General features: G+C 35.9%; 1 protein-coding gene across 5 annotated transcripts in view; it reads left to right on the top strand.

Annotated features, from left to right (window-relative positions):
• Positions 1–26,163, top strand: part of ELP4 (elongator acetyltransferase complex subunit 4) — a 136,426-nt gene that overhangs the window by 50,857 nt on the left and 59,406 nt on the right. For 3 of the 5 annotated variants that reach the window (XM_017726371.1, XM_017726367.1, XM_017726368.1), the window contains 2 exons: positions 7,315–7,423; positions 10,124–10,230. In XM_017726371.1, the coding sequence (XP_017581860.1) occupies positions 7,315–7,423; positions 10,124–10,230 (216 nt within the window). Of the gene's footprint in view, positions 1–7,314; positions 7,424–10,123; positions 10,231–12,699; positions 12,783–12,952; positions 13,028–26,163 lie in introns of those variants that run through there. The other 2 variants (XM_017726370.1, XM_017726369.1) reach the window with 2 other exon arrangements.

The raw sequence follows: 26,163 nt of genomic DNA, 5'->3' as shown, positions 1-26,163 counted from the left end.
GCCTTAATTCTATGGCAAATTATTCTAGTGAAATAGGGCACCATAAGTTCAAAAATGTGCAAACACACAGCAACAGACTGAGGAAGGAGCATTCTGCATTATTTATTGGCTAGATCCTAAATAATTAAAGAAATGCCTACTCATTAGTTAAAAATTAAAGCAGGGGAGGACCTTGCCAGCAGAGGGAGCAGTCATGTCTTTCCTTAGGTTCCCATCGTTTCCAGCCTACCCATCATTTCCACCCTACCTCTTCTTATTGCCCAGCCAGTTTCCCATCTGGACCCAGCTTTGCCAGCCTGCTCCTGATGACAGCCTATAATTTTAGACTGGATAAGGGATTAGTTTTTTAAATGATTTTAAAATTCAGAATCTTGCCACTCGATTATCAACATCAGTTAGATGTTCCTTCTGATACTTGTGTACTATTAATTGAAATAATAGTGCAGGTTCTTTTTGGTCACCTGGGAATAAAATGTGATTCACTGTTTAAAGAGCTAAAGTTGCAGTGAGTGTTAGCCTTTCTAAATTGGTAAGCAAACTGCAGTGACATTTTTTTCAGGCAAAATGGCAACAAAGGGAACTCCTGAACCTTTTTCTTATAACGAATGATTCCCAGTGGAGTCACAGAATTTTAGTTAAGCCAGTTGGTCTCAAATATGTAATTTCAGCAGGTTTTTTATGGCTCTTTTTTAATATGACTCCCTCTTCAGACTGCTTTTACATCTCTGGTTTTTACTGCTCTATGACCAACTCGTAGCATGGCATATTTTCTGTGTTCATTTTTCTAGAGGAATCTGCTCAAATGGTCAGCTCATTTCTTCAATGACTAAAGATAAATAATGACCTACAGATTTCTCTCTATATGCTTTTATAACAGTGAAACAGTCTCATTGGTGAAAACCAGATAATGTTCAGGGAAGGTGCTGGGCTCATCTTAGCCCGGATCTTGTACTGATTTCTTCCCAGCCACTCACCCTTCACTGGAGAAGGGCTCAATCAGATTGATTTCATCTACTCAGTGCAGTAGGACTTGTACAAGAGCCCCACACCCCAGAACCATTCATAGTCACCTGCAGCTTTCAGCCACCGAATGCTAAGGGTAGAGAAGAGAAAAGCACTGGACAGGATTCAGCTCAAAAAGTGTCACCCTGTAACACACTGTACATCTATCACCTCTTTCAGCCAGATAATAACAGGATTTTCAGCACCCAGCTTTCTGGGCTTTCACTCCCACACCATCTTCATGATACCACCAAGTATTTTGCTGATACCCCAAACCCATGGATGCAGCCTCCTAAACCAAGCCTCAAATGGAGGGGGGCAGACAGAGCTACAATGAAAGGCTGAGTTGGGATCCCAGCTCACTGTTGACTGGCTTTTGGCTTTGGACAGCTCACATGACACCTTTGTGCTTGTTACTGACTTGTAAATGAGGAATGCAGCACTTGCCTGTCTTTTGTGAGGCACTTGGAGATCAACAGATGGAACATTTGATTTAAACTACTAGACTTGGTTCATTTTTTTTTTAGGCTGCAGCAGTGACTGTTATTGACTTGCTTAATTTATCTCTGTTTAGTAACCTCTCATTTCACTGTTGGCCTTCCCTTATTTCCCTCATTTCACTTAGGTCTTCCCTTCAATGGCAAAACAGATATCTTATTTTGTAAGGTGCCAAGGTCTGCTGGCCCTAGATGCTTTCATAGCTCAAGTAACACGCAAGTCCATCTTCAGTGAAGATCCAAAGATTTGGTTTTTTCAGTGTGTGATATCTAGTTTTTATTTCCTGGCTCATTATTCTGCCTGAAAATTTATCAAAATTAATTGTATACAGTGCCATCCACCTTCGTCTGACATTTTATGGTAATATGCAAAAACACTGCAGAGTTCCCACAGCAGAGGCAACTATCAGGACAAATGTTATTAAGAGCAACCTTTAAGAGAGCAACCAAAATCTGGAATTAATATGTTGTGTAACATATTGACCAACAGATGCTTTGTTACTCTCTTCCCATTTTTACGAGGATCTTGCATCTAATTGCCTGCTCTTGTCTTCACTACATGTCCTCTCTTTGCTTCTGCAACTTGTATAAAATTTTTCAAAGGTATTATTTAGTGCTTTAAATTAGTTAATGTAATTAGCTAATGTTGTACCTCTAAACAAGTCAACCAAAATCAGTGCTTCTCTGGCTTCAGCCATACAGATGGATAGTTATACCTAAGTTCTAATATAGTCAGTAAGGTTCTTCAGAGGTAAAAGAAGATGCTTAATCAGTCAGAATCCCCAAGTGTGGTTTTCTCATGACTGAAGGCATTGTAGTTTGTAGCAAATCCTCTATTTCTAGGGTATCTGTCTTCCAGCAAAGACATCGCACTTGTGTTCCGTTTTCTTGTGAGATTGGTACAGATTTCTGCACACCAAAATTTGTTAATGTACTGTTGGTTGTCTTGCATTCCAGTGGCCTGAGTGTACATTCATTTTAGAGCCAAAATTCAACATTCAATTAGTAGATTTGCTGTGTGCAAACACTGTAAACAGTGCTAATCAGTTTGGAGTTAGAAGATGTATTGAATTTTATAGTTTACAGTCTTTATTAATTATGGAATAACACTTTTTGGCAGAGCAGTTGTTAATAATTTATTTTGGGGATTTGTGAATAATCAAAAAGTACATAAACTGTATCTCTCTATAAAACCAGTATAAGGGCCTATTACCTAACTTCTTTTACCAAAAGAAGATGTATGGGTAATTCTGCAATTTTTTGACCAGTAATTATTAACAAATTGTGATAAATATTTAAGCCATGTTTCTTAATAATTTGTGTTTCCAGTGTAAAATCCTTTGGAGATTAAGTAGTAATGACAAGTGGTAAATATTTGTGGATTATGAAGTCATTACCACATAATTGTGTGATAATCTCTCAAAAATATCAAGAACTATTTCATTTATGGAATATCCAACCACTGTTTCATTTTAGTCCGGTGTGGCTCTCTCCATTATGGTGCTAAGCTTACTTCAGCTTTATGACCATAAAAGAATTTTTTTGAAAATACAACCAATTTTTGAGCTTTTCTTGAAAATTCACACACAAAAATTTGGTCTAAGTTCATAAGATTCATATTACTTTGCATGAACTTGCTTGGTGTTTATTATTGAGACCTTTCAAATGAAGTGTCAGGATTTCTGGATTCACCTGTTGGTAATGACAGAGATTGTTGCCTCTAAATACAATTTTACCTAGATGTGGGAGGAGTATCTGAACTCCTCTTTGAATACTCTGCTGTCATACGAAATGTATGCAGCTTGCTGTTTAAACTGGGTTTTGTCCCAATACAAACAATATTTGTAAGTAATGTTTTAGGGGATGAAACTCAAGTAGGATTCAAGGTGTTCATTCTTAATTAAAGGTTTTAAAATAAAACCAGTGATGGGATTATATTACCAGAATGTAAAGATACAGAAGTAACCCTCTACGAAAATATAGGCCTAATGTCTCTTTGAAAAGAGACATGGGCTTAAAATACCTTATTTTCAATGCAGTAAGTCCATATTAAAATTATAGTAATGTACTGATCAGAATACGGATGCAAATATGTGCAAAAAGTCCATGTGATTCAGGTATTTATTATATAGGTGGTAATTGTATCTCATTGTAGATCTTTAACATGAGTGTCTTATTTTCCTGTTACATTTTGAGATTGTTTATATGTACTATGTACAAAAGTTGAACCTGTCCTGAGAAAAATTTCCATTCTCTGGCTTTTTTTTTACTTATGCAGTGCAAGGACTGAGAATTTAAATATTTTTATTACATAAATTTTGTGAGGTTTTTAATTTTTTAAAAACTGACAAAGTGAGAGGGCGTATCTCTGGGTGTTAGTAAAATTTTAACAGGAAATCAGAGGAGAACTAGAAATTAGAGCAGAGTAGAAAAGACAGATTTTTTTCCTAATACAGAATCCAGATGAACCAAGATTGATTTGATTAATAGTAGTAATGATAAAATTGTGGTACATTAAGAACTCAATCCAGTAGAAACATACAATATTGATTTCAGTATGTCAGTTTGAGCATACAGGCTGTGCATGAATTTGTGTTGGTAGAGTACCATGCTTCATACTCAAACACAGAACATGATACATTTTAAACTGCTTTTTTTGTAAATAAATATTTTTAAAAATGCACAGATAATTACTCAAAGGTATGTACCTTCTGGAATTGAATTAGTAAGACAAAGGAATCTTCTTCCATAATTGCCCTTCCCCAAAGCAGGTTAAACATGTACAGTTCCCATTTCCATAGCCAGCTCACTACATGGATTTTCTTGACATGTTTGAAAGTACACTTTGGTTGAACCCAAATATTGCAAGTTTGCACTTAAAATGTCTGTCTAAAGCAGTAGCACAAAAAAAAACAGTTACAAAGGTAAGATATAGAATGGATGCCCAGCCCAGCCTGCACAACAGGATTGCTACCATGTTGTTAGAATAATTATATTTTGGCTGAACTAACTAATTTAGAAAAACTGCAGTACATCTAGCAAGACTGAAAACTTTCCAAGACTGGATTGGTTTTGGGGGTTTTTTTCCATTTTTAGTATAATTTAAAACAATACCTCTTCTAGCTGCCAACAAAATCTTTCCCTGAATCTCACCATTCCTGGCTTCCCTCCTAACCATGTCCTGGCTCACCTCCAGAGCTGCCAAGTTTATGCCAGAAGCAGGAGGTAGATTTGTATGGGGCTGGAGGAAGATCTGGAGCTCTGTTAAATTTTCAAGCCCAGATGGGGCAACATGATTTGTGTGTTTATGTCAGTATGCCATACATCACAACTATCTGTGTGCTGACGTCAGCTTTGATTGGACATTAATGTGCTGAACACTGCAAACTAGAAAATACATGATAGATACAGATCTATGGCAACAATGCCACATAAGCAAATGTCTGTTTGGTGTGGCAATTCACTGTGCAAAATATTTCCCGAGATACACTGCATTAAGCCAGGGGAATATTTTGACACTTTAAAAACAAAAACAAAATCAACATGGGCAAAGAGAGTACTATTTCAGAAAACAAATCCTTTCAAAGGAAGAGCTGAAAGCAACATGTTAAAGTATGTATCATCAGGCAAATATTGAAATGTTGTCTCTCACTTGAATCTTTCCAGAATTAAAACCAAATAGGAAAGATTCTATTCTTATGATTTGCAGGACTGTCAGTGATGAGGATATGTTGCTGATGGTTGAGCATCTTTCTTTCCACAGTTTTTGTAACCCATTGTTATCAAAACTGGCAAGCAAAAACATTAGTGGGCAGCAAATGTTTTTTTCAAATGATAGGATATTTTTTCTGTATCAAGAGTTTGTTTAGCTTTGTTTCCAGGAATCATCAGTGTTTATTTATTTATATGAAAGTTTTGTATTTCTTACTTATACAAATAGCATGCAGCAGCCTCCTCAAGAACTGGCAAAAGATGGTAATTTCTGGTCTGTGGATTTATAGAGGTCACTGTCTACTTCAGATTTATATTTATGCTGCCTTTATGTGATTACCCCCATAGAATAATGTGACCAAAAGATTCCATTAAAATATAATACATTGTCTCTCTCTTCCTAGAAGAGGAAGTGATTTGCAAGTCAGCTTTACTATTTCAGGGGCAGATATAAGAGCAAAGTCTAGGGATTGGTGTGTAGGCAGTGTTCTTTTACCTCACATCACTTCTGTTATTCCTCAGAAAGGAAATTCTGTAGTATAACACTACTTTATCATTATCCATCATTGGACTTTGTAGGTAAAGTGAAGGTTCCCTGATTCCATGGGGATGGATGCTCTTGGCCTGTGCACAAGTAGTGGCTCTGAAAAGAGACCCCTCCCCAGGATTTGATGCCATCTGGCCCATAAGGTGGGGAAGGGAGGGGGTGTAAAGGTACCATGGGATCAGTGGATTTAGGCCTGGTAACCTGAGCAAATTGGGCTGTGCAGGCCACAACTTCATGTACTGGTCACAAAACAGAATTCAGTTTATTCCTTGACAGGACCAGGAAATTTTCATCTTTCGTGTCTGCTTTGTAAGCTTCTCTGTGGCTAGAAAATAATGGTTATTGAAATGTGGGTTCATGAAAGCAGTTGGGGATATTGATCACCATTTTAATAAACCTGAATGTCAGTACAATGCATGGACTATTCTAATATCTCTGGAGATGTTTTTGTTTCTCTGCTCCTAATTGATAAATTGTTATTATGAAATAGTTTACCAGTATTTATTGACCTTTCAGAATAAGCATCAGTCATATAGTTTATGAAAGAAGTTCAAAATGTGCAAAATACTTTAAAATTAATAGAAAATATGAAAGTATAACATGGGGCTACAGAGCTAATTCCTTATAATTAGAATGGGTATTTTGAGGTGATTAGTCTTGATACCCCTGAAGGTTTGATGAATGTAGCATCTACAACCACCAAGAACATGAGTTTAATACCAGCTGTCCAAATACCTTTAAGATAACTATTTCTTATCTTAAAGAAATATTTTGCTTTTTACCACAGATGTGTTTCTTTTTTTTCTCATTAAATACTGACATCATCAAAGCATTTAAGAACATTTTTTCTGACTTACCTCTGAAGATCTGTTGTGACCTTTGAATGTCACTTTCTGCTATGTAAAATTAAGTAAAGAAAACCATGTGGAAAACAGCTTATTTAAGGCATATGACAGTACACTGTAGCACAAGACTTAAGGCATCACTTAAAAATCACACATATATTGAGAAATGGTACTGCTGCTTGAAGCTTTAGATTTGTATGTTGTGTAGAGAGAAACTTTTAGAGAGGAAAATGCTAAGAAATTACTTGAGTTTTCCATGTTTATCTGATAGCCACAATGAGTAATTGTGGGGGTTCTGCTTGCTCAAAATATTAGACATGATATGCCTAAGTGTATTAAAACCCAAGGTTTTCAGAACCCAAACAAAAACTGGGCATCAGACTCAAAGGAGAAATCAATGAGAGATAAGCTTATCACATGGCTTGTAAGTATCGCTGATGTGAGCAAATGCTTGTTATGAAGATGAAGGGAAATATTAATTTAGTGCTAAGTTAGCCCTTTTGTGGTTTATCCTTGTCAAATGTATGTTTTCTTTAGACAGATATTTTAAGTCTTTCTTTTTTTAAGAAAAAAGCCTTCTAACATAATTTCTAAGTATTGATGGCCTATTTTCCCCCCACAGTTTGTCATTGAGAAGACCAAGGCTTACTCTATGAACATTAATTACCTTTTTCATCACATAGGATGTGTATTTTGTTTCCATGTCTTACAGAATAAAGCAATTATGGAACGTGTAACAAACTTGTCAGATGTGGTAGTTGGTCTTGAATCATTTATCGGCTCTGAGAGAGAAACCAATCCATTGTACAAGGATTACCACGGTAAGTTCTGCCTTTAGCAATGCAAAAAGTCTGCCCTGAGTGTTTCTAGGGCACTTAGCAGCTCACCCTCCAGTTGGGTATCTGCTATAAAGCAGCGTTTGATTTCATTTTGGAATATACCTCCTAAATGCTTCCCCTTGCCTAACCAGTCTTGAGTTAGGAAAATTTTCAGCAAAGTGCATTAAGGCTGCAAAGGAAACATGGCAACTCCTTGCATGTTGTCAAGCCGCATTACTGAGGCATGGCTCAATCAGATGTACATCTCAACAGGCAGGCTTTGGGGAATTCACATGCAGGGGAGCCTTGGCAATCATCTGACCAGCGAGCTGAACTTGTCATGAAATCAATACTTTTGATCTGCCAAGTTTTAAATTGAGAACACGGGAAAACATATATTATAGTAAGGTGAATAAACTGCTAAATTATGTGCTAGATAAACTTTATCTAAAAAATAATGTTCTATTTCTTCAGCTATGGGGTACAGCACTTGCTCATTTAAAGATATGAATGTGGGTACATGTGGCATGTAAAATATGAAACTGATTTTGGTAAAAAGTCATGTAGCCTCTCAAGTGTTTTATCTTCAAAATGTGTAATGGTGCTTAATCTTGCATTTAGTTTCCCAAAGATTTTTGTTAGCTGTTGCAGCAGAACTATTTCAATTTTTAAAATTATATTAGGAGTTATGCACAGCCAAAGCAGTGAATAACAGTTTTAGCTAATCCGGAGCAGTGCTCAGAGTGTGCATAAATTACAGCTCTTATTATTGTGATACTACTGTAGTTCCATGGAAACCTTTAGCTGAAAGTAAACTGCTTATCCGAGACCTGCTGTAAACATATGACAGTGGCAGTGTTTTCCACAGCAGAATGTACAGAGTATACAGAAAACAAGCAAAGATGGTGTTGAGACACCACTGTGTGTATGCAAGCTGTAATTAATAAATCAGAGAAAAATCTTTCTGACTGTGAAAGTAGTGCACATTTCATTATCTGAAAAAAGGTGAATGAAAAAGAAACTGTGAACAAAAGCTGGAATAATTTGCCTAATTATTTTTCCAACTGTATAATCGTGATACAGCCTTTGTTTATGCTAACATAATTCTGTCAATTTAATACTCCTTTTCTCAGTCCTGAAAAGATCCTTTAAGACAATGTGTGTTTTAGCATTTATTTCCTGGTTTCCTATAAAAATGTATGCTAAGTCATTTTTGGTGCTATTTAGTAAAAATTATGTGCCAATATACATAGCTTTTGAGATTTGCACAACCTTAATTTGACACTCTGAAAAGAGATATTTCTAATGTTTTTAACTTTTTGTATTCTTTTTGCTTAAGAACATATTTTAAGGTATTTATTTACTGCAGATGATGAAAGATTTTGACATTACTCAGAAGAAGTTTGATTACATTATTGCATTATTTAATGAATCCTCCTTAATAGTTTTATTAAGCTACCTGCAAATTTAAATGTTTGAAAAGCCACAAAATAACAAAATAATTATATAGATGATCCCTAAATAAAATTTCTAGGATACTGTATATAAGCAACCCTGTGTTAGACCTGCTGTTCCTGAATATTATTATATATTAGATTTTGTACTCAAAAGCCTAACAAATAATTCTTCTAATTCACTGAACAGGAGGCAGAGATAGAAGGTTTAAAACTATAAAAACGCTTTTCTAATATTGTCGGGAATTTAATTAGTGCCCATAAAAATTATGCTTTTTGAAGTATTTCAATTTTAAGAAACTTCCTTCAAAAAAATAAATAAATGCCTGAAAAAATACTTGCCTTATTTTAATTAAGGGGTTTAATGTTTGGGGATTTTCTCACAGCTGCCGTTTTGAAGTCAGTTACCTTTTCTAAATGTTCAGTATTTCCATTTAGACGCTGGCTTTATGAATACCGAATATAGGCCAGTAATTGAGAAGCCCTGTAGAATTTTCCTGGTTTTCAGATGTAGAAAATCACCCTTAGGTTGTTCAGAGACTATATTAGGCTGCACAAAAACCATCCAGCGTCCTTGTCAGAAAAAATCAGCTTGAGTTGCAGCTGACAGAATGCAGAGCTTGCAGTGCACCTAGTGCTGTTAAAAACATCTGAGCAGCTATAGAAGCCTGCTGCAGGAAGAAAATGTATTTCTTCTGGGGTGGCACAGGGGTTAAAATTTATTTAAAAGTGTGATCTAAATCGGGATTTTCCAGAAACTTTTTTCAAGTCTTTCTCAGGCCACAAAACGAAGGAGTTCTCATTAGAGCTTCAGTGGTTATCAGTAACCCATAAGCCTTGTTTTGCTGGCTGCTTACTGGTGCATTTAATAAAATAAAGATCACTCAGTGGTGCCGTGGGCAGCATGCAAGGTGATAGCCATATTTGCTTACTGTAAATACAAGAGAAAATCACACACAAACCGGCTGTAGTTTTGACAAGTATTAAGATCGCTCTTTACATCTGTACTTCTGTACCAAAGTGCAATTAGTTTTCCTCGCACAAGGATTTCTGTTTATCTTATTCTGCTTGATTACTTGAGCATAATCGCACCGTTTGCTTCATTGCTCCTGGTAGTAAGCTCCAGTTTAAAAAGGGGAGGATGAGTGTGTGTAAATATACAGAATTCTGCTGTAAGACTCTAATTTATGCATCTGGATGACAGCGTTTTCTTAATTTTTTTCCCTCTTTTACTCTTCCTTTCCACAAGGTTTGGTTCATGTACATCAGATTCCTCGGCTTAATAGCTTGATCTGTGATGTGTCAGACACGAAGGACCTTGCTTTTAGATTAAAAAGGAAGCTGTTCACCATCGAGGTAAGAGAAACATTGTTTCACTATTTAGAACCCAAAAGGTGGAGCTAATCCCATCTCTTATGTTTCGTTTTGTGAAATACATAAAATATGCATCAGATGTTGTAAATTCATTTCACTCTGGTTTTGCTGTTCAGAACAGTTTTATAAAATACTGTAATATGCCTTCTAATTAAAAATGTCTCATTTGCTGCACTAAATCAGTCTGCTATAAATACTTTATTTTGGTTTAAAATGTACATAGAAAGTAGGCCACAACCTTCAATAACAAAGCATGACATGTTTCTAAGGATGTCAGGAGCATATTTAATTAAATGTTAATGACTTGCTCTTACTTGTGTTAGTGGGTGGGAAAGTAGCTACATGTTATTACTCCAGTAGAGGGATTTTAATGTATAATGTTGCCTAAAATTGTGTGTGGTATGGGGGATAAGTGTCCTTATCAGTATTCAGAAACCATTTTCTTTGCATTACTGGAATCACCTTTCACTCTTTTATGTCATTTTAAACACAGTATCATTTACACTAATGTCCTTAAGTAAATTTCCTACTAAATTTAAACTTTTTTCTGTGACCTTTATGCAGACAGTCCTGATAGAAGGCAGTAATACAAAAGATGTATTTCATTTTAATCTTGCTAAAGAGCAAATGAACATAGCACTATTAAGCAATTAGAGCTGATGTATTTATTAACCAAGTAATGCTTAGAGATGGAAGATGGCTTTCAGGGTGATGTGATAGTCATCGGTACAGTCTGGGCAAATTTTTTTTAACAAAGACATAAAACAGCCAAGCATCCCTGACAAACCATTTTGTTTAATCTCTTTTCAAATGAAAAGCTCTTAAGCAGACCACTTGTCTTAACTGCTTGAAACCATAAAAAGAGAGAATTGCCACCAATAAATTAGCATATTTTTTACTCCATCACCAAATGCTGGTCAATGTGGCTTGGCACTGCTTTGGTGTTTGGGACTTCACCCTTAAGTGACCACTTTGGCCCTTATTTGACCCTCTGCCCTTTTTAGCTGGCCACTTGATAAGGTAACTTAAGGGTTCTCTCTCTTCACTGCCCCCTCCCCTTCACAATTGCAAGTAGCCCTAACCTATAAATCATTGAAAGGGCCCTATCAAGTGACAAATTAAGGTGCCCTCCTCCTAATTAATGGTCATCAATGTCTTTAATTATCTAATCCTATTGAGAGTAGTTAATAGTTAATCAGACAGCCAGTTCTTCATGCAGGTCATCTCTGCGTGAGTGCTAGAAGTTTCTCAAGTAGAGGTATCCTCTTCAGAAGCCACTTAAAGGCAAATACATGAAGGAGGGCTTTTTTCCCAAAGACAATTCCTTTATAATGTTTGTCACTTTCCCAAGAATGCAGTTAGTGAAACAAGGCATTGTGAGGTATTAAAGCATTTTAACAACTGCTGTTGGGCAGTACAGTAGAAACAAAACCCTTAATAGTCTGTGTTTGGTTTTAAAATACAAATGTTCTCACTGTTTTCAGAGGTGCAGAGAGGCATGCACCCTCATTTCACAGCGCAGTAAATTCTCATTTATTGTAGCTATGAATTAGGATATTTGAGGGGTTTCTCATCACTATGAATCCTGTCTCAGAATACAATTTTTTCTGTTGGACGAATTGGAGATTCTAATCTGTAATGTAACTTGGAAGGAAAGAAAACCCTTAGCAGGAGGCTCTGTAAAAAGAATTGAATTAGCCATGGGGCACTGGAAACAGGAGAGAAGTAGAACTCTTGAAACAACCTGTTGCCCTAGACATGCATAGATGACCCACTTGTATAATTTCTCCCTTCGTTGCTCGGGTGCAGCCCCCTTTGGATAACTTCAGGTTTTGTTAGAGATATGCTTTCTGTAAGCTGAACTGACACAAACTATCCCTTTTTGAACATGTTAGATCACTGTCCTACTGTGATCTTCCTGTACACGTTTCACTAATCTATAATACATATGTTTTTCTTCCTCATACTGTTAGGGAAAGCAGACTTCAGCTAGGCTGACTAGAGCAGTAAGGGCAATGAGAAAACGGGAGCAAGGGAGAACCGAATTATGAGAGGATGTGAATAAGGTCTTCTAAAATGGGTTTCTAGTTTCTACAGTTAGGATGTGATGCATCAGCAGTCAGTCAGCACTGGTTCTGGGGGTAGAAGCATAAGGCAGCACTACAGTGTGCATTACAAGCAACAGTATGCTTTATACAGAGTACAACTAAGTTTAGGACTTCTTCAGTATGTAGTTTAAGTATGAAATGAAAATGTACATTGAGTACCTTACAGGTCTTGCAAAGATTCTGCATACTTATATACACAATTTAGGACAAAAATACTGACATCTATTTGAAATGCATCTTTAAAATCAAATTACATAAGAAAATCTAGAAACACAGAACCTGTGAATTTTGGCAAAATTTCTTCAAAAAGGGTTTTAATCACTAGACCTTTCTTTTTTTACAGTTTAAAACGAGCATGGGACATGGATTTTCTCATCTCTGGATTGCTCACCAGTTAAATAACTCTTTCTAGTTTGGCCCTCACAGGTGAAAAACCTTGAATGTCAAATCCTCTTTATTAGATTGCAGTTTTGTGGGAGGGACTCCACCTCTTTATAGCCTTCAGAATCGTCTAACTGTTTCAGTTTTCCTTGTGTTTTCTTGTCAAAATAAGATTGACTGAAATGTTTTCTAAAGAGATTTTTTTTTTAATTCAGGATGAAGATGGTTTTTTAATGAATATTTATGACTGCTCATTGTCCATTTATAAATTATGAAGCAGAGCCTTTCCAGGAAAACTTATATGTTTATCCTAAAAGGTGCAGTAGCTTTATCAAGCTTTCCCAAATCTTCACACTTTAGTTACTAGCAATATACTCTTATATGCAGTATTATCAGAGATCTATCTTATGTGCATACCACTTTAAAGGACACAATTTTGAAGTTAGCCTGTCTAATCCTATTTCTTCCCACTTTGGAATCTTAATTAGGAGGAGATAAAAACCATCATTTGACTAAATTATTGTCTTGAATCTGTAGCAAAAGGTATAATCCGCAATTGGGCCAATTAGTGTACCCCATAGTTAGCTATGCTGAGGCAGGATCTTGATTAGATCTGACACCAGCCTAGTTCCCACTGTTGTTTTGCCAGGTATGATGGTCAGACTTCAAAGGGCTTGAGGCATCAGCAGGGCAAGGTTTGGAGGCCAGCTTAGGTCCGGTCGTTAATCTCTCTGCTAAAACCACAGCAGCCCTCGCACAAAACAAGCTTACACGACACAATCATGCGGTATTAAAGTTTGGGTTGAGTCATGCCAATTTCCCTTTGATTTTCTGATGATTGACTAAAAGATGGCTACATGACTAGACACATACTGAAAGTTTACTGATTAGGTAAGTTCCCCAAATATTTGAAATATTTTTTGATTTCTCAGTTAAATGATATGACAACCCGTTCATCTTAGTGCGACTGTTCAGCAGAATTGTTCTTGAAGTGCTTTTTGCTTTCGTTGTAGCTCTGAATGTAACTTTTATCAACATTTGATAAATTTTGTAGGAACATTATGTTCATAGTTTTCTTTGATAGAACTTTATCTTGGTTGTTCCAAAGCCTCCTGTGTCAAGACCTAAGGAATCTGTGGTTAAATTTGGTTTTATCACTGCTCCAAATTCTATGGAAACATTGTTTATCTTTCTTATTTAGGTACATTTAAAATTACTTGCCAAAAGGGCATTTTCCCTTAATTATTTTCCACCTCACCATCAAGTAAAGCACTGTTCTATGGCTGTGATTACATAAGTGTTCCTTTCTTTTGCAGTCTGATTTGTTCAAATATTGCAGTAACAGTGACATGTTTCCATTCTGAGAAAAGCCTAAGGCTGCTTTAGTATTATTCCAAATGATTGAAATTGCCATCTTGCTGACTTTCCCTTGGGCAGCTTAGGGCCTGTTTACTTTTGTATTTGTTTCACATGTTCCCTCTGAGTTTGGCTGGCAGGACATCATTACCTGGTTTGACAAGACAGTTGGAGAAGATTCATATTTGATTAACTCCCTTTGTTATTGTCTGGACAACACAAACCTCTGAAATCATCTATTTAAAGTTAAAACTCCTGATACACTTAGATAAACGCTTGCAAATAGGAAAGTTTGTGAGGGTGTTTTTTTTAATTCCCTAGTTTCGCTTAATTTGTAAGTCTTCAAGTAACAGTCAATTATTAGAAGTATAGAGACTAAGCTTTTTCCTACAAGTTTTTTTATTATAGTTTGCCTAATAAATAGTTGTTGTGCAAATACTTTTTTTTTGTCAATATACAAGTCACAGCAGCCAATATTTTTTTCTAATGGCTACAACACCTGTGCAGCCCACGATAAAATTCTTTAGAAGCCAGCTCAGTTTGAAGCCAAGTGTCATATACAATATAAAGAATTACCACACAGTAAAAAACAAGTTTCCAGAGCTTAAAGTACAAGTTTAGGAGTTTCTTTTCTGAGAGGTGTTTCCTAACAGGAGGGGAAGAAATTAGAGGAGTCCTGTGTCAGGAAAGGGGCTGGTTTCTCAGTGCCAGGCAGATGCAGTATGGTACTGTGGAGCATTCTATACTGCATTTTCCCCATGGTAATTGCCAGAGTAAAAGGTTATGTCTTTGGAAGGAAATACAACCACAAAAACCAGCAACTGAGTCTGTATAGAATTAAAAATAAACATATGATTCCAAAGGCATTCAAAAAATATCCTGTCTTCATCTAGCAGTAAAAGACTGTGAGAAAACTAATGATTGCCAAAATAAGAAATAATTGCAACTCCAGATATTCATGTCTGTTATGTGTCCAGTGTTGGTATTGGAAGATGACTAAAACTCTAAGATGGTGATGTAGGCCATTTAAAACAGGAAATATGGCTTAGGTAGCTTCCATCTGAAGTCTCTATATTTCTGACTTTCTTTGTCTTCCTTTCAGTCTCTCTCTTTTCTTTGCTTATGTTAGACAGACTACACTGTGGTAAACTTCTTATTTGCAAAAGGGAAGTGCAAGAGGCCGCTGTTAGGGATTACTTACCAAAACAGGTGGGTGAGACGAAGTCAGAGCTGATGGCTGCAGTGCTTCAGTGTGGTATCCACATAGCACAGGTTTGGTCCTAAGGGGCTCAGGAGATGGCAGCATCACTGAGTGCCAGAAATGGGCTCCTTCAAACATTTCCTAAGTAATTATTCGTCAGGAACAGGTATAGAAACTGTGTCTTAGGCTGTTTCTTCTGGAGGAACAAGTCAACCCTGTCACCAGCACATATGGGATCAGTATATATTTAAAATACACATCCATTCCATACCAACCTCTATACTGAAGTGAGAATTAGAAAGTGGCAATAAGAGCATCACTTCTTTTAGGTTTTTCCAAGAGAATTCGAGGCAGTCTTCATTATGGCTGACCCTAATCTTGATTATATTCTCAGATGTTTCTAAAGTTGAGTAAATTTGTAAATAAATGCATTTGAATTAGTGAACTATTTTGGGCCACTGTTAACAAAAAGAATCAGTGAGCCTGGGAGCTGGCAAAAGGCAAAACACTGGTTTATTATAAATTTAGGTAAAGAGATAGTTCTATAGCACTCATTCAGTAAAATAAGAAAATAAGCTAATATATGCTACAAGATGCATGTTGCAATGCTGATCTATATATTTTCATATATAGACAAAACAACTCTGTATTTTGAGATTGTGCACTGGTGCCCTTACAAGACTTGACCCTCTGTTAGAGCTTTACAACCTCAAAATGGAACCTTCTTTTACCAAGCCAGCACTTGTGACTGCCTGGCTGCCCAGGGCCTGGAGCATGGATGAAACTTCACAGGTATACCTGGTTCAGAGACGAGACAGAACTTCTCTGAAGTGTTACAGAAAGTGCATTTCTTCAATTTTCTCATCCCCATGTGTTTGAGAACACAATTACCCCTGGGGCTTGCATGGAAAACCTCTTTCTCCTCAGATGCATCATACCTGGCAAACTCTGGTACTGGATGTTCCACTCAAGCTGGGGGACTCCAAGCAGGGAATTCTTCATATAAAACTAAACTTTCCAACTGAGAGAGGTAAAACACTGGAACAAAATTCAGCTGAAATTTATACCAGTAAAACCAACTATGCATTGATTTCTCCTGTCCATTTTCCCTATGATATTAATAAAGACATTACCACTGCATTATTTAAAACTAGTTCAAAAGACAATAATTATAATACTAATAATTATATTATTAACATTTTCTTAATCTGAAATTAATAATACTGCAAAAAAGATTCTCCTGCAGAACTAATTCTGTCATAATACCAAGCTCCATTTTACATTATTTCATCTAGTAGCCAGTTCAGGTTCTCTTTACCTGGTATGGTGTACTTCACTGAATTGTTTTGTCAGATGCTGTCAAGCCAACCTACCATTGTTAAAGAAAATCAAACTAAATCATTTTGGCATGAGCCTTCCAGGAATAAGGCACAGAATATGAAGGGTTTGATGAAATCAAGGATTTGATTTCAATATTGTAAAAGACTGCCTGTCAAAAATGTATTACATTCTTTCAAACAATTTTGAATAAATATACGTGTTTAAAATTGTGACAGTACAATTTAGCTAAAGTTTTGGGAGAGTATTTTTAAATTATAATAACTTGAGGTGAAACAATACTTTGAGTACTCCTATTTGAAAAGAAAAACCCTCTGAATCTTAATGGTACACTGGACTGAAATCAAGTGATCAATTTTAGACAGTATATGGAATTTCGGGACACGTATCTTGTGCACATGTGGAAGAGTTTAATTTGAAAATATCACCTTCTTATTGTGTACTACTGTATAATGTAAATTAAATTATTAATTTTTTGTCTGTAGGCAAATATAGGAAGATACTGTTAACTCTTAGGTTTCATGGGAAGGAAGATTTGTAATATCCTGAAATTTATTTAAGAATTAGTTTTGTTTTATGGGTTGTATAACAGGGTAATGTTACACTGTTGTATTGGAATTGAATTGAATTGAATTGAATGAGAGTTCTATTCAATTTTTTAAAACTTTAACCCTTGTAATACAGTCCCTCTGCAGTTTCTTGTTAGTAAACAGAACTCTTTCAACAGAACTTAAACAAATAATTCTGGTGTTTAGAAACATTTATGCTGTGTGTTGTTGCAATGGAAGAACATGCACCACAAAGTCATTAATGCCATGAAAGGTCACTTGTGCATATTGTAATGGGCTGCTCATTCTCAGGATCTGTGCTAAGGGTCAGTGTTGCAGCATGAAAGGGTTTGGCCTGTTCAGTCTGTAAGTAAATTGGTCAACTTTTCCTGTATTTGCCAGACAAGTAAAGTAGTTGACATATTCCCACTTTCTAACTATTAGAAGACAGGTAGAATAAGGACATCTTTTGTAAAAATGTTGGTTGATAAAGATTAAAAAACTCTTTCTCTACAAGGATTATATTATTCACTGAAGCAGTAGTATTTTTTAGACAAAGGTCTGTGGGCATGAGTTAGAAAGATATTGATGATGAGTCTTTAAGAAGCAAAAAGAGTTAAGCCCCGTATTTCTTGTAGTTCTCAGCAGGACTTTTAGTATCACAAGTGTTAATAAATTTAGGATATTTTATAGTTGTATAAAGTTCTCATTTTACAAAGAATAACAAATTCTATCAGGCCATGGTAAAACATGGTAAAACAGATCTCTGTTTTTCTGTATCCCTGTAAGTGCAGGAAAATAAAAAGGAAAGCTGAGAGGAAGTCAGATTTTCTCACCCACAGGTCTACATTGTACCCAAACCTTACTGACACTCACTGAAGTTGAGGGCTCTTAGTGAAAGGAGTGAGAGTAGGAGGATTTCACGTGTCCGTGTGCAAGATGTGCTTCCATCTGGGTCTCCTTGTCTCAGTACTGTTTGTTATGGTTTTGGTTATTGATCTTCAGGTAGGAAGTGATTCAAAGTACTCCCTGAACTGGGAAACTGGAAGATAGCCCCATCTAATACTTGTAAAGAGTTAAAATGGCATTTTGTAGGTAAACAGAACAATGCTGCCAAACATTTGCCATGACTAGTAATAAACAAATTTCAAATGTTTTATTGTAACTTTGGAAATTCAAGATTAAGTGTTAACATTTCCAGTCTTTTGAAAATATTAATGGTTTTGGATGAACATAAATCTATAAGGAAACCACAAATTTATAGTTTCTTTAAATTTTTCACCTGTACAGAAATTGTTCCATACCATTTTTCTGATCTATTTATTTTACTGTTTCACAAAAAATATTACCCTTTATTGAACTGTTAACATATAGGAACTTGGGTTTTTAAATTATTTTCATTGAGAGCAAACTAGTCTTATTATTCTTAGTCTGAAGGACTTAATGAAAGTGCCAAAAGGGGACAGGAGGAAAAAAATATACATACACTGCAAAGTACTGTAGCTGAAGAAAAAATATTCCATAATCATTGTGCAAATACTACTTTTGCTTTGGCTAAATTATGGGGTATTATTTGCAACTAAATTCCAGAGTACATTTTATTCTTTTATTTCTGGCCAAGAGAATTGTGCAAAAAGTAGATTATCGTAAGGAAAATGGGTGAGGACCACAGTGCCTAAGGTGTAAGTAAAGTTAGGTTTTGGTCATGCTGTCTTTACTGCTCTCTTTGTCACAGTTGTTTTAGTTGTGTGGTTTTGATTTTTTTTTTAGTTTGATTTTTCTTCATTATATTTCATATGGTTCTCAAAGGATTCTGTATTACACATACAGATAATGTAATTTAAAGTTTCTTATTGGATGTGGAAAACCAATAGCTTTTGAAATATCAAGTGAAACTGTCTCCTAGAAGAAAATCATTATTATAATATATTATTATTATTGCAGTTAAAGTGGTGTTTCTGGCCTGCTTAACCCTGACACCATATTAGCCCCTTTCAGAATGAGCGCTATTACCAATTAGCAGTTCTGCTTCCTCCTTCCTTCTGAAGAAAGTAAGCAATAATTGTATAGTGTACAATAATTAAAGCTTGTTATTGATGTCCATAAATACATAAATAAATAAAGGGAATTTGGGTGCCAACTTATACCGGTCATAGGCTGCTTGACTGAAAACAGCTGGTAGCACTTGCTGGAAATGGTTCACTTTAAATGCCTCATTTCAGGTATTTAAGGTTTGAAAAAACTGTATTTTTAAGCTTATGGAAATACGGTCTACGGACTCTTCATCTACTTTTTTCCTGTTTGAAGTTCGTTGTAGCACAAATTACTCAAGAATTCACCCTGATGTTCGTAAGTTCAGGTTTACAAAACAGTTGCTAAATGGACTTAGGTTTTTTTCTCATATTAAACCAGTAATCTTTGAGTAGTGTCTGCTTAAGTCTTGTTGAAAAGTAAAAGCAGAAAATAAAGAAAACCAACCAGTTTACTACTTCTAAGTGGGAGGATGTGAGCATTGCTACACGGGAGAAATCCACTTCATCTTGCATCTAAAACATCGCTTGCTATTCTCAAAATAACCTTGCTGCTCAATAGTTAAAGTTTGAAGATCTTTAGTAATCTTTGCTAAGGCACTGTACACGGACTTTTTCTGGGAAAGACAGGCTTTGTGTGACCCACATGCGAACGTTTGAGGTGGAGGATTTGGCCATGGTAGCTGAGGGGATTTCTTGAGGGGATTTCTGAAGTCTCTGTGATACACCCACAGTATCTGCTGGGCATTTGAATATTGGTGTGTTTGTGAGCAAAACATTTCCCATGATTGGTGAGGAGCTGTTCAGTGACCTGCCTCAGCTGGGCTGGCTCCAGACTTTGCAGCTGGAGCAGGGAGGAACTGTGCAGTTTGCAGATACACTTGGGGTCTGTGGGTGTTTGTTTTCAGTCAAGGATTGCACTGGTCCAGGGTAGCTCAGGTTTTGGACATTCACCCTTAGCTGCTTTTATTTATGAGCCAACACACAAGTAGATGAACAAGAGCTGACCAAGGCAAGTCTGCCTGTAGGTGTAGCCCCAGCTTGTACCCATCTGGGTACAGTGTGTGATGTTAATAGAATAAGCACATCCCCGGCCACTGGAGGTGCCAGATGTTACAACTGAGCAGCGTTTTCTTTCGGGCTCTCTATTATGTGCAGTTATCCATTGGTTTCATCTCTTCTCTCATTGATTTATTCAAGACTTAATAATGTATTGCTTAATCAATAAACACTATAGTCTCTGGAGATAGATGTGTCTCTGGTCTGCAATCTAAAGCCCCTGAAAGCAGCACCATAAACACTTCTCACCTTTTGGTGCAAAGCTTTGTAATTCTGGGCAGGTTACAGGTTTCCTGTACTGCCTCAAATGTGCTTTCACAAACCTTTTTCTACCAGAAAGTGGTGTGGCAGGAGTTGCATCAGCTTATTTTTTTTGCTATAATGAAGGGGAAAATGGTTCTCCTTCTAGGATGAGTATTTATTAAGAGATACAACCCAGTATGTAATTTCTAATTCTTATTGCTGTTAAAAAAAAAAAAAAAAGAACTAATAAGAAGGAAATCTAGTATTTGTATTTAGATCTGATCCTCAATAGTAGCATAGCCATGGGCTGTTTATGCTTGGTCTACATCATCTAGACTAAAAATAGCCTTCCTGTCATTTTATTGGCAGAGTTTTAGCTACTCCTTTAATTCTGTTTAAAAATGGATAGAGAGAAAGGCAGCATAAATATTGAATGTGTGCAGATATTTCAGTAAGTAACTAAAAGGAGATTTCTGATGCTTTGAAGAGCTCTATAATTAAATGGAATTCGTATGTTGTTTAAAGAGGCATTTCTTAAATTAATATAATCTTTAAATGTATTATGTTAATTTTTGTATTTGTATCATTAAAGTACCTACTTTTAAATAGCCCTGTATTGAAATATATTTGTTTTATTACTGCCCTGTTTAAGTTTTATTCTTTTTAGGTTTCTTTTACCTAATATTTTGATATTACTGGTGAGATATTTCATTTCTCATTAGTTAAATGGGAAGCCACATTATTTCTAATTTTTCTATTAATAAAGTGAGTTTTTGCAGAATAAGAAGACAAGTCACTATTGCCTGCTAAAATCCTCAGCAACAGCCTGAAAATTTCAGGCTTATTATGTTATGGTTTTTGAAAACCTGTGGAAACAAGGAAAGAACTGGCTTTTTTGTGTTCTGCCTGTCCTACAAAAACATGGGGTACTTTAGGAACCTTCAAGGCCACAGTTACGGAAAAGACAGTTTTGAGGTGGAAGGTGCATCTGTGTTGATTTTTTATTGATCTGAAAAGGGCATTATGACTTTGAAAAAGCCGTGAAAATTAGATTCAGGTTACCGAAATGTCCCTAAACCTACAAAGGAGACTTTTTACTGTGTCAGTACAGTAAAAAGGCTCTAAGGTAGAAATGTTACAGTGAAAGGATTTTATCAGTGGATTACCTATAATCTCTATCTAAGAAGCACTTTTTCCTCTGTCTGAACTAAAATTCTATTTGTGCCATGGTCTTTTCTACTTCTGCTTCTCCTTTTTTGTTCGTCCACACCCTGGTGTGTATTTGCATCCTTTAGGACAATATTGTCCTGCACATTCAGTGCAGTTGTCTGTGCTCACACAAATAGGAATAACTGGAATACTTTCTAGCAGCTTCTTTGATTTTTGTTATTTTTTGTTTCTCAGGTTTTCATCCTGAAATTGTGTTGTTACTTTACAAATTGATCCAAAAAACCGGCACTTATTGCGGTCAGATGCGTTTGAAAGTAACTTATGTTAACTGCTGCTTTTATGGAAGGGTGGTGGTGGTGTTACAAATGAGAAGATGAAAAGGGAAGCAATGAATATTGTAGTTTTTACATTAAGAGCATCCAAAGTAAAGTAAATAGTTCAATGCATCTGTTGCAAATGCATAGCACATACAGGGGGAGGATATCAGTTTGCAGAAGTCATAATCAAAACAGAGTATTTACTACTGAAAATTATGCATAACTGGAGTATTTTTATGCATACAGTCTAGACTTCTGGTAAAAATATCTATAAATGAAGTAGAATTTGTACAAAGCCAGGCATAATCCCTTAGTGATTGTTTTTATTGTGAGCAGTATCACTGTTTCTATGACATTATTAGTATTCAAACTATGTTATGAGCAGTTTATAACTTTTTTTTTAAAAGAGGAAGTATGGTTCCATACAAAATTACATTTGTAAAAGATTTAATGTTCCCAACATAAAAAAATATTGTTAAATCACTTTCTATCTTGAAAAATCAAACCAGCTATTCTTGTTTCAAGTTTCATCTAATATATTGTTCCGTATGGTTGTATGATAAACACATTATTCCTTGAACAGGAATTAAGAGTAAAGCTGCCAGGAAGGGGTTTTGTTGTCAGAGTAGTTCCCGCCTCATGTTTTGTAAGAGATTTCATGGTCCTATTGTAAAGAGTGGATGATTTAAAACGTGTTCCCAAGATAAACTTTCCCATTGTCATTAATGAGAATGGATAATACTGAGTGACAAGTGCATTAGGAATGACACAGAAAGAGCTGTTAGATTTGTCAGAGCGTATCACTTCAGGCAATGAAACTTGAGGACATTCTCTTTTAGCAATTTTTTGCTATTTATTTAGAGAACCAAGGATTGTGATTGCTCACACAGGTGGATTCCACTGTTTAGTTCATTAAATATTTAGGTACCTTTGGAAAAGTAAAGGTGATAAATATGAGCATTATACTCCACTGTGAGGGGCACAAGTGGTTGCTTTGCTTACAAGTAATTCTGCAAAACTAATACACCTTTTACTTGTTTTTAAAATGTTTATTTGGTAGATAATTTTCTAATTTGCAGTATTCTTTCTGAATGGGAGTATTTGAAGTTATATAATAAGAAATGCTCTGAACTGTCATAGTGAAGCTTCTGGGATAAAGAAGCCTAAAATTAGGACACTATACATGTAATTTACATTGACTTAAAAATTGTATTTCTCCATAGAGCAAGACTTTTTAAATATTTATCTCTGAATAATTAATAATGTATGACTTTTTCTGGTGTTTAAAATCCTTCCAAACTACAACATGCCTATCAGTTTCCATTTTGAACATGCAATTGGTCACTTTTTCGCCTTGATTCATCTTGCCTGGCTGCCAACCAAATTTTGCCTCTGTGTACCTTCTTGACACTAATAATGACTGAGTTTCTGTTCGTTTGCGTGCAAGATTTCCCAAGCGGCAGTTTGGGGCTGGGATAAACTATCTATCATGATTGCGTACAACTAATCTGCCTCAACCAAACCACCCAATGATTGAAATTGCATTTGACAATTCACCTCTCCTTGGCGTGCCTGAGGTGAACATAGCTACAGACCATCCCCGGAAGGGCATAGCAGCTCCTCCATATGTTGGGGAGGATCCTTTTATTTGTGTCAGGAGACTTTTAGCCAAGCATGTATAGGCAGAGATTATTTTTTTCCCTAGACTTCCTTGTTTGTGGATGCGGGGCTGCTGCTTTCTCCTAACCAAAGCATTTTGGTTTCGTGAAGCATTTTGTGATCTTTGTTTCATCAAAACTCTTTCTTTGAGGTGAACCAGGGCAACATTGGATGTATAGGAGATAAAAATTCAAGAGGGATTTGAAACAGAAATTACTGGTTTTTAGAACATTACGGTATTATTAGACCAGTAGTGCTGGTCAAACATCAGACAAAGTACCTGTTACTCTGTTGACCATTACCAAAACTTACACCCGCTTGGAGCATTTGGATTACACAGAGCCTGAGAAAGAATGAAAAAGCAAAATCATCTGTCATAGAAGAAATCTTTTAATTTTTTTCCAAATCGTAAATTTATTCATGTTGTGTATAGTTACTGGTTTAAAAACCTGTCTGTACAAATATGATCTGACAAAACAGACCTTTTATTTCTGGGTAAGGTTATTCAAATTATCTTCAGAATAAAAAACTTTCTAGGATTCCTTTTTGCTAAGTATTGTCCTTTTTGTATGAGTTCACTTTTATCATAATATTTTAAGTAACAGCCTGTGTCAAGAGTGCTGCTTTTCATTAGTGATGTGAATCACTAATTCTTCATCAGATATAATTAATTTTTCAAATGCAAGATTTCTGAATTGTTAGACTAATAAAGTTCTTTGTAGTTTTCTTCTATAGTTTCCATAGTTAAAAGATGCACTGTTTGGATAAATAGGTTCCTTCCAACTCAAGATATTCTATGATTCTGTGATAATGCAGTTAGAAAACACTGAAGAATTGCACTCTGAGATATGTTTTGATTTCTCACTGGTTTGTGTAACAGCATGTTTTTGCTGTTATTTTTGTATTTTAACAGAAGTACAAAGATCCCGAGGCAAATCGTCCTTTCAAATAAGTACAGCCCATTCCTGTTGCTGAAAAGGGGAGAGGCAGTGGCACACTCATAAAGGCATGACTATCAGCCTAATTTTCTGTCTCACACAAGTCATACTTTTCTCCTTAAAACTGAAATACATTTTTTAAAGTACTTTCATTCAGCAGATTAAGTTCAAACTGAATTAGCAATCTTTTGAAATGCTTGACAGCTGAATGTTGTACATATATATATTTTAGTTGTGGAGAGGAAGCTAAATAATATGGGTGTCATGCTTTCTGCAGCATTTCCAGCCAACAAGTGCAGAAGAATCAGCACCCTTTTGAATATATAAATCATTAATCTTAGTAACCAGCTGCTCTGAAGGCAGGAAAGAATAACTCAGCCACACAGCCATGCTCAGTTCACTTGTTACACTAGCAGTATACTAAATCTACCCATAATTTATGTCCTGCTTTCCATATTTGTTCATTTATTTGTTTTAATTGATTTTGTTCTGATTCTTTTTCTTTTCAGTGTGTCTCTGTGGCACAACACAGTGCCCTGTGTAGGTGCTGGTTGCTCTAAACCAGCTGTCTTGGGGACAGAGAGCAGTGTCACCATCTCAGAGCCCAAGCAGAGCACCCACCTACCCACAGCTGTTTGCATCTTATTGCCTTGACATGTTCCACTCATTTGGGGTAGCTGTTTGGTTTCTGGATGGTTCCAGAACACTTTTTTTGTTTCCTTTGGTATTAACCATGACTTCTTAAAAAATAACTTCTTAAATTCTTAGTCTGGATTTGAGATTTTCTTGTGTGTTCTCTCCTGTGTGACATCAAAGCTTTAGGCTATGACTTGGCATAATGACCTTCCTCATGTATAATAGTTCTTGTCCACATCAGAATGAACATTTGTCATACAAAAATGAGATCTTTCTCAAGACTCTGCTATTGCATATTAAATACAATACTGGTTTTTTTGTCTATAAAGCAATATTAAAGGGGTTTGGACAGGGCAGATGTGTTCCATCCTGTTACCACTGCACTGTTGAAGGAATTAAGGGAGAGGGATTTGAATTGTTGGGGTCTGCAAATTCATCAACAGTTAAAAGTAAATGAAAAATATCATTTTTAAGATAACCAGCAATCTTTTAAAAATATTCAACACATAGATTTTTTAATGATTTTGTCAATCTAATTGTACACTGAAATTTATTACTGTTGTCTTCTCACACCCAGTTATGCCCTTATCACCAACTAGTTCTAACCTTAGGATCTCTAAATGTACTTATGTGCAATGCCATTGAACATTACATTTTAGGATGAAAATGCAGTTATTTGTAAATCTGGTGTGTAATTCAAGAAAGGCTTCCTCATCAATTTCCATACCTACAGTGTGGTGGTTCATAACACCTTTGTTATTATAGAAGTAATAAGAGATCATTACAGTGCCTTTGTATTACAGAAGCATAACTTTTAAATCCTATTGAAATTATTTCTTTCAGAGACTGAAACCAGAAGAGACTTTAAAACTTCTTCCCAAAAATAGTAGTTTTATAAAAGACAATAAGTAATGCTCCCTATTTCATTGAT

This window comes from Corvus brachyrhynchos, unplaced genomic scaffold (genome assembly GCF_000691975.1).
Source record: "Corvus brachyrhynchos isolate BGI_N302 unplaced genomic scaffold, ASM69197v1 scaffold281, whole genome shotgun sequence".
Classification (NCBI taxonomy): Eukaryota; Metazoa; Chordata; class Aves; order Passeriformes; family Corvidae; genus Corvus; species Corvus brachyrhynchos.
Note: the sequence above shows the minus strand (reverse complement) of the source record. Positions and strands in the feature narration are given on the sequence as shown.